The sequence below is a fragment of the Benincasa hispida genome, chromosome 7, assembly GCF_009727055.1.
Source record: "Benincasa hispida cultivar B227 chromosome 7, ASM972705v1, whole genome shotgun sequence".
NCBI lineage: Eukaryota > Viridiplantae > Streptophyta > Magnoliopsida > Cucurbitales > Cucurbitaceae > Benincasa > Benincasa hispida.
The window spans coordinates 31038270-31047183 of NC_052355.1; the positions used below are offsets into that span (position 1 = coordinate 31038270).

Below are 8914 nucleotides of genomic sequence, written 5' to 3' on the forward strand. Positions count from 1 at the left end.
CTATTATATATATATATATATATATATACGCGCTCAATTATCAATTCTAAATTTATAAAAGATTATTCAATGAAGTGATGACAATATAATTGGCATGAAATTTATATATATGGTATATATTTTATTTCTCATTGGAAAGTTAGATATTTGTAACATTAAGACCATGTTATAAAATATAATATATAAAATGTAAAACCCGTATAGTTTGTTGCACTTCAATTTCAGCGCACTCACAATGTATATCTATCCCTTCGTCAGCAAAAAAATGAAACAAAGGCAAAATTGGTGGCACTTAACTTTACACATGTGGAAACCATCTTCTCTTTTAACTCTATGTTTTGAGTGTGCATTAATAATTTTGATGATTCTTTAACAAATCCCCTTCTTCTCTTCTCTCTTTGAGCTAAGCTTTAGTGGAGTCCCTAGATTTTGCCTTATTAATATTCTTCCATGAAAAACACTTCTATAAAACCACATTATACTTGAGGCCTACCTTCTCCATGCTGTGTCTATTGTTATATTCCTAGAGAGAGAAGAAGAAGAGATTCAAGGAGTTGTAAAACAAATGGAGAGTTTCTTAAGGTTTTTGGGTTTTGCAAAGCTGTATTTTGGAGTGATTTTCGTTCAGTTTGGTTATGCTGGATTGACGATTCTTACTAAATCAGCTTTGGATAAAGGGATGAGCCAATATATTTTTGTGGTTTATCGTCAAATTGCTGCTACTCTTGTCATTGCTCCTTTTGCCATTATCTTCGAAAGGTTCTTTCTTATTCCTTCCTTCATTCTCTTTGGTTTCTATTTCCTTGACTTTCTCCAGTTAAGGATATCTATATGGATCAACTTCTAAGTGTTTAAATAAATATTTTTAAATATTTAGAATATCTCTAAAAGGAATTTTGTTTATTCATTTTTAATCAGGTATATTTAGGTGTAACTCGAGTTACATCGTCTCTAATCACAATTTTTTAAAAAATAAATTTTAAAATATTTGTTAAAAAAGAAGAAAAAAGAGTGATTAGATAAAATAAAAATAAAGATGAGTGTAATTTAAAATGCTCGAATTATTTTTTAATCTTACATTTGGTCTTTTTAAATATTGCATTAGAATTTTATTTCTTATTCATCTTTTTTTAATATATTTACATGTGTGGTATGAATTGAGTTTTGCTAATATGTGGCTGTGATTTACGTATCAAAGTGGAATATTTGAGTGGTTAGTTACAAGTGTCCAAATATATATTACAACCAATAACTCAATGATACGTTAACTTTTATTTGTTAGTTATTATTAATTTCTCCATCTTTGATAATTAATTATGTTTGAATTTAATGATTACAAATAAATAAATAAAAAAAGTCAACAAACATCGAATAATTGTTACTGTCTCTCTACAAAAGTTTTTGAGTGTTTTTCGTTTTGCATGCAGGAAGGCAAGGACAAAGATGACCTTTTCATTGTTCTTCAAGATTTTGTTGCTGGGTTTCTTAGAGTAAGAAGGCTATGTGACAATTTAATTTCATCACTATTAATATTTAAACTACTATAAAGTTTTAATTCACCACTAAATTACTTTGTTTATTAATATTTGTAGCATCTTTTTTCACTTATAATCAATATTCATTGACTAAAAAAAGAGGAAATCATAAAGAATTTAATAAAGAAAAAAAAAATTAACGAATAAATAAGGATAAATTTAATCTTTTACTCATATTTTCGAATGGGTTTATGAATTGTAGGCCAGTGATTGATCAAAACTTATTCTATACCGGAATGAAGTACACAACAGCAACCTTTGCAGCTGCCATGTGCAATGTTTTGCCAGCTTTTGTTTTCCTCTTTGCTTGGGCTTGCAGGTACTTTCACTACCCAAAATTTCATTCATAAATATAGATGATTGGATTTTTTTTCCATCCGCCACGGGAAACACCACTTCCCGTTCGACTTACATGTGTTAAGCATGTCGCCAGTTAGTAAGAGAAATCTTGAACTAAGAAATAGATTTTAGAAGCTAAACTAAAAGATGTATCCTGATCAATTTCAATAATAGAGTTCATTGACATTCTTGGTATAGTAGATGCTGTCACACATACAATCATACTCAATTCGATATAATTTCGCACGTGATGGGTTATTTCTTGGTTTCGCTAATGTCTTAATCAATCGAACTATATTGGTTCGACGTTTTCTTTTGAGCTTTCTTTGCATTTTGTATTTTTTTTTTTCGCACAAATCACATTTGGTTTTAGTTTCCCAACATTGTGTTAAAATACTATTTTTGGACACCGTCGTCACATTTTATATTTTTTTTAGAAATACACTTTTAATTTTTGAAGTTTGAGTTTGGAAAAATAAGAGTGAAAAAAGAAAATATTTAAGATAAAATGTGTTTTTTTAAAAATAGAAAATTGACACATAATGAAGAATTAATGGCATAGATCTATGTCAAATTGTATTTCCCTTTCATTTAAAAAAAAGTGTATTTTCCTTATTTTTAACAAAAAAAAAAAAATGATGTATGCATGTTGTTTTTTTTATAATTATTATTGTGTGTGTGTTCTAGTTAAAAACAGATTCTAATTTATATTAAATAGTTATTTATTTAGGAAAAACTAAAACAGTTCTTTCAGAATTATATGATTGAACTACTTGATACAGTTTGTTTCTGTTCTTTTTTTTTTTTTTTTCAGTGGGAAGATACGTACGGTCCATTTTTTTTTTATGAATATTATATTAAAATATCCTTTCACAAATATATAACTCTATATTGAATATCTTTTTTTTATTATTTAAAAAATAATTATCTTTTTTAGTGCGTTCAATTCCCACAGCTGTCCCTTCCAAAAATAAATAAATAAATAAAATCCTTTCAAAATAAAATAAATAATTTGTTTCTTAATTGCTAAACTTTCAAAAGTAATCGAGCATGTAATACTTACTTTAATATCCGAGTTTCAATCTCTCGTCTCACACTAAAGTCAACATAATAATAATAATAATAAACTTTCAATTGTATAGATTTTTGAAAATTTTATTTTGTGTCTATTAGATATTTAATTAATAAATTTTACATTTAAAAAGTTCCTATACTTTCAATATCGTTTAGGTTCTTAATATATTTAATTTAACTAAAAACTTAACAAGTAACTGATCTTTTTAATGAAAATTATATTTTAGGTTAAAAAATATTAAAATTTCAACTTTATGTTTAGTAGATACGCGAATTTAAAATTTTTTGTTATGTCAAGGATCGATGATATACTAAATTGAAAAAATAAATTTAAGAATTTATTAAACACAAAAATTTTAAAAATAAATTAGACACTTTATAAAGTTAAGAATATAATCCATATGAAATCGAAGTATTAAAAACATAAAAGCATTTTTTTTTCTAGTATAGAGACGACCTATTAGACATAATGAGAACAAAAGTTTATAACGTTAAATTTATAATTTAACTTTATGATTACTTGAAAAAAGAATTATTCAAATATTAAACACCAACCACGAGCCACATTTCAAGGTTTTTATATTTTTAAATTTTTTATTTCATACTTATTATTATTATTACTACTACTTTTTCATTCATGGAAATTTGTATTTGTCCAGCTATATTCCAAAATAACAATTTTTTTACAAAATATTTGACAATATCAATTATTGTAAAATATAAACAAATATATATTCTTTAAATAAAAAGGTAAAAGAATAATAATAATGAAAAAAGCAAAAAAAAAAAAAAAAAAATGTTTGAACTTGATTGTGCCCACATAGCTGTGTTGCAAATAATAACAAGAGTGGGATTCAAATCATCGACGCATGATTTTTTTTTTTTTTTTTTAATTATAGTGATTGTTAAATTCGAGTATAAATTAAAAACAATTTCCACTTAAGAGAAATAACCATATAATATTTAAATTAAGTGTCCAAATTAGATAAAAATTGCACAATTCAAAATATAAGATTTATGACATCCATTTCAAGAGCTTCGCTAATGAAACATATATGAAAATTGATATGGCAGACTTGAGAAGGTGAATATTATGCAAAGGGGAAGCCAAGCAAAAATCTTAGGAACAATAGTAACAGTAGGAGGAGCCATGATTATGACCTTCATAAAAGGGCCAATATTGAATCTACCATGGACAAAATTACCAAACCACTCTTCTGCTTCTTCTTCATCAGCTGCTTCTCTAAATCACCAAAGCCTAATCATGGGCTTCCTCATGATTGCAACTGCCTGCATTTGCTGGTCAGCTTTCATCACTCTTCAGGTAAAATTTTCCGTTGACACTTTTTTGTTGGATAGCTCTCTAGAATGTACAGAAATAGGTGCAGCCTAGGAATACCCAAATACGTTCTTATAATTAAAAAATGTTATAGAGATTATTGAGTAATATATATGTGAAGCTAATTAACTCGATATCGCGTAATTAGGCGGTTACATTAAAATCGTACCCGGCCGAGCTGTCGCTTACAGCATTGATATGCTTGGTGGGCACCATTGGAGACTCTGGGGTGGCTTTGGTCATGGAGAGGGGAAACCCTTCTGCTTGGGCTTTGCACTTTGACAGTCAACTTCTAACTGTGGTTTATTCTGTAAGTACCTATATTATATTTTGAAAGTGGAATCAACACAATGTTACTCAAAAACATTCTAAATATCGATCTCCCTATCATATCAAAATTTCAATTTCACTGATATATCGACTCTAAATAAAAGAAATTTATAGAAACTCTCTAAATTAATCGAAATATTATCGTTGAAATGTCTTAAATCTGTTATCTGATCTAACACATCTATTACTTCTCAAGATTAAAAAACAAAACTGTTTCTCTTCCTGCCTGTGTGTATGTAGCTCACACTCCTAGTGAACCACGTAACCTGTGTGTCATTTTTTTTTTGTTCTTATTCTTTACTTGTCGAGTGTTTCTAACGTAAGCCATACCTTTTGTTACAGGGAATAATATGTTCAGGGGTAACTTATTATATTCAAGGAGTGGTGATGCGAAAAAAAGGGCCTGTTTTTTTCACAGCATTCAATCCTCTGGCCATGGTTCTTGTTGTAATCATGAGCTCCTTCATCTTGTCTGAGATTATGTTGTTGGGAAGGTCAGAAAAGAAGCTCTAGTAATTACCAAATAAGGGAAACCCCAGCTTTTTGCTAATGGCTTTCAGCTGTTGTTTTGCAGGATTATTGGAATAGTAGTCATAATGTGTGGCTTGTACTTGGTTTTATGGGGGAAAACCAAAGATCAGCCTTCAGTACTTAAATCAGAATGTGATAAGATAATACCTTGTGAGCAACAAATGATCACTGCAAACGACGAGGCTTCGAAGTCGACAACGGTTCGATCAAGTCAAGAATTCGTCGCGCTCGATGTTGCAAAAGAGGAGACAAATTGATGAATTAATCATCTAAACAACTTGTAAAATTGCCCTTTTGTATCTCTCATAGTACATAAGCCAACTGATCAACTTGGTTAAATTAAAGTACCCTGCATTTTCATTTCATCCTAAATGTGTTTCTAACTTTTGTACTTGTGTAACAAGGCTATATATGTAATAATAGTTTCTGTTTTTGAGCTTCAAAGAGACAGATGGTTTTTATTTCATATACAAAAAAAAATTTCTTCTAAAATGCTTCAATAATATAAAGTACACAGATCAACTGTAACATGAAAGGAAAAGCAGAGGGCATTTTGTGCAATGCAAACGGCTGATGTAGGGTTATGATATGTTTGAAGAATTATAGATAATAATTTGCGAGTATTTTGCTCGTTTTAAAGAGATAATCAAGTGATATGTTCTCGTATATATTTCTTTATTTAACCACTTTCAAACTAACTTAAATGTAATACAGCTCAAATCACTCTTATTTTACAACGTATTCTTCTTTTGGTGAATCATGAACGAGTAAACAATATAAATATTACACATTTAACTATAAGTAAAATAAATAAGAATCCCTTCCATCGAACTATATTCTCGTGTTTCTAGTTCCCTTGCATATCTTTCTTTACGCATGTGTATCCAGAGCCATGGTTTGTATTTCAAAACACTAAAACCAAACTCTTATTGAACTATCCCAAGAGAGTGGTTGTACACAGGAAGAATCACATCATACTAGAAAAGAGAGAATCCACTTCAGATAACCACGATTTCCCATTCTCTCTTTATCGAGCTGCCTCTCTTCGCCATTATTATGGCGGGAATGAACGTGTTATTTTCAAATCACGGGGATTCGACTTCCCCTGGGGTAGGGTACTAAGAAAGTGCCTCAACCTGTGTTTGGTTCCACTTAAGTTACCTTAGCCCCAGGTCATGCTATTCAATGATATTGGAAAAATCAATGGTAGTATCGATGGAATCTCATCATCCATACATAACGAATTGGTGTGGCAAATATGGGTTCGATTAAGATTTGTTTTTTCGGAAGAATCTTTTGGCTCTTCCAATATCAATAGGTTGATTGTTTCCGGTATGCTGGGGGATAGATAGATTTACCTGGTCAGATCAAATAGATATACAAACTTAGTGATAAGTAGCACTTAATATTGCATATATAAAATGGCAACATATATATTCATATAGATATTTTTTGCCAACATGAGCATGCCTAATTGATATGAAATATGTATGTGTTAATGAATAAGAAATCTGTGGTTTGAATTTCTCCACATAAATATAATTTTAAAAAAATTATCATACATAATTATTGGAGGAGATAAAGAATGAAGGGATTCAAGCTACAAACCTTTTAGTTATTACAGATGCAATATGTGATATGCTTTCAAGATATAAGGTTTAATTATACTATTCGGTCTATAGTTTTTTAAAAAGTAAAAAAAAAAAAACAAAAAAAAAAAAAACAATTCTTTTAAATACTTAATTAAAAGAAAGTTCATGTTTGAATTTTGTTTTCGGGAGTTCATGATTGGATTTGTTTGTTGGTAATTAAATAAAATTAATTAAAAGAAAGTTCATGATTATAAGTGCTTGTTGTTGTTTAGGGCTTTGATCGAAAACAAAGAAAATTATTATTGACGTGTGTGTTCTTTTTCCTATTCGTTTTATTTTTTCCTCCAATTCTTCCTCTTTTAAAACAAAAGAAATCCTTATTGATGTGTATTGCGTGCTTCTTTTGCCTTTTCTTTTTTTTTTCCAGCTCTCCCCTTCTAATTGTACTTTCACCGATAACATCTCCAACATTTTTTTTTATGGCAATTTATTTTGATCTATATGTTTGTGTTTAAGGAAATCTCTCTCTTCCAAAGGTAATAACTACCATTGATGTGTGTGTTTTTTTTTTTTTTTTGGCTTTTTGTTTTCGATCTTTCTTCTACATTCTCAACAACATTCTAAGTGCTTTTTTACCAACTTTATTTTAATTGATGTATTTATGTTTATTATTACTATAGAATATTGAATAACTAAGAAGCACAGACACAGATACGGATACATGATATGGATACGATACGATACGGCAATACGTTAATTTATAAAAAACTAAGATACGGATATGTTGAAGATACCTTATATATATATATATATATTGACTAATTAAGCTATAATACTTGTTTTAAGTTAGAATAAAATAGATTCAAGAAGAGAGTGAAACCTTGAAAAAAAATCCAGTAATGTCGAGTGACTGTTGAGCAACTAAAGTAGACAGTAAAAAAGAAGTAGAAGATGAAAAATGAAGTTCAGGGTGAAGGGGGTATGAATCATGATTTAAATAGTGATAGAGAAGAGAAGAATGAAGACACTAGAAGAAATTCGGTCTTTAATGTCTGTTTTAATCATGTTTTGTTTCAATAGAGCTCACATAACCTTCTATTCAAATTTGTCAATTGAATGCCCAAATTTATCAATTGAATGCCGTATTGGAAGCACAACAAAATTAAAAATTTTCTAATCTGTCAATCAATATTCATGTAGTTCCTTCAGTTAAGAGAAACATAGATTGCAAATTCCTTGCAGTAAAAATCAACTTTAACTAAAAACATAGATTGCAAATTAAATCAATGGGAGTAAGGTTACATAACATGTTTTTTTTCTTGTAAACAAATTAATGATTTAGCAACACAAAAGAATAGGTAAATCACTCTAATAACTTCCTCTCCCCTCTCCCCTCCCCAATTTCATAGGAGCTGATGATTTCAAGTCATACCTCTAAAACAATAAGAAAGCTGAAGATCGATCGATAGCGAGCGAAGAAAGCTGAAGAACGATCGACGGCGAGCAAAGAAAGCTGAAGATCGATCGATAGCGACGGAAGAAGCTGAAGAACGATCGACGGCGAGCGAAGAAAGCTGAATAATCGAGTGACGGCACGATAGAGATAGGTTTGGGCGTAAAGAAATCAAGAAGGAGCGCGATTTAGGGATATATTATTTAATAAAAATAAGAAAAAAAAAACATTACACCTTTAATGTCGGTTTTAAACCGACATTGAAATGGGCTTTAATGTTGGTTTAAAAACCGACATTAAAGATCTATTTTTTTTTAAAACTGACATTATACATCCGATTTCACTTTTTCCAACCGACATTAAACCTGATTTTCTTCTATAGTGAGATTTAATTATGTTTCAGTTTTTTTTTTAATTTTTTAATATTTTATCATTTTTTAATTTATTTCATTTTGAATTGCTCAATTTAAGTGGACTTTTATGTTTGGAAGTGATTTTAAAATGGTTGAAATCACTTTTGTTATTTTCAAATATGTGAAACATGTTTAATTTCTTCAAAACTAATTTTTGATGATATGAAAATTGCATTTAAAAGTGTAAAATTGAAAACTAAATTAATTTTGAGTAATTAAAAATGTGTTTTCCGAGTGATTTTAAAAATGAAAAAAAGTGATTTTTGATGATTTTAAAATCACTCCTAAACATGCGCTAAAATAAAATA

At 29.1% G+C, this 8914-nt stretch overlaps 1 protein-coding gene across 1 annotated transcript; it reads left to right on the forward strand.

The window, feature by feature from the left end:
- Positions 1 to 328: 328 nt before the first annotated feature.
- Positions 329 to 5592, forward strand: LOC120081745 (WAT1-related protein At2g39510-like). The gene is made up of 7 exons (XM_039036859.1): positions 329 to 759; positions 1428 to 1490; positions 1738 to 1854; positions 4023 to 4272; positions 4436 to 4597; positions 4960 to 5111; positions 5192 to 5592. Exons 1-7 carry the CDS (start codon positions 566 to 568, stop codon positions 5403 to 5405), a joined length of 1152 nt encoding a protein of 383 aa, XP_038892787.1. The 5' UTR covers positions 329 to 565; the 3' UTR covers positions 5406 to 5592.
- The last annotated feature ends 3322 nt before the right edge of the window (positions 5593 to 8914 follow it).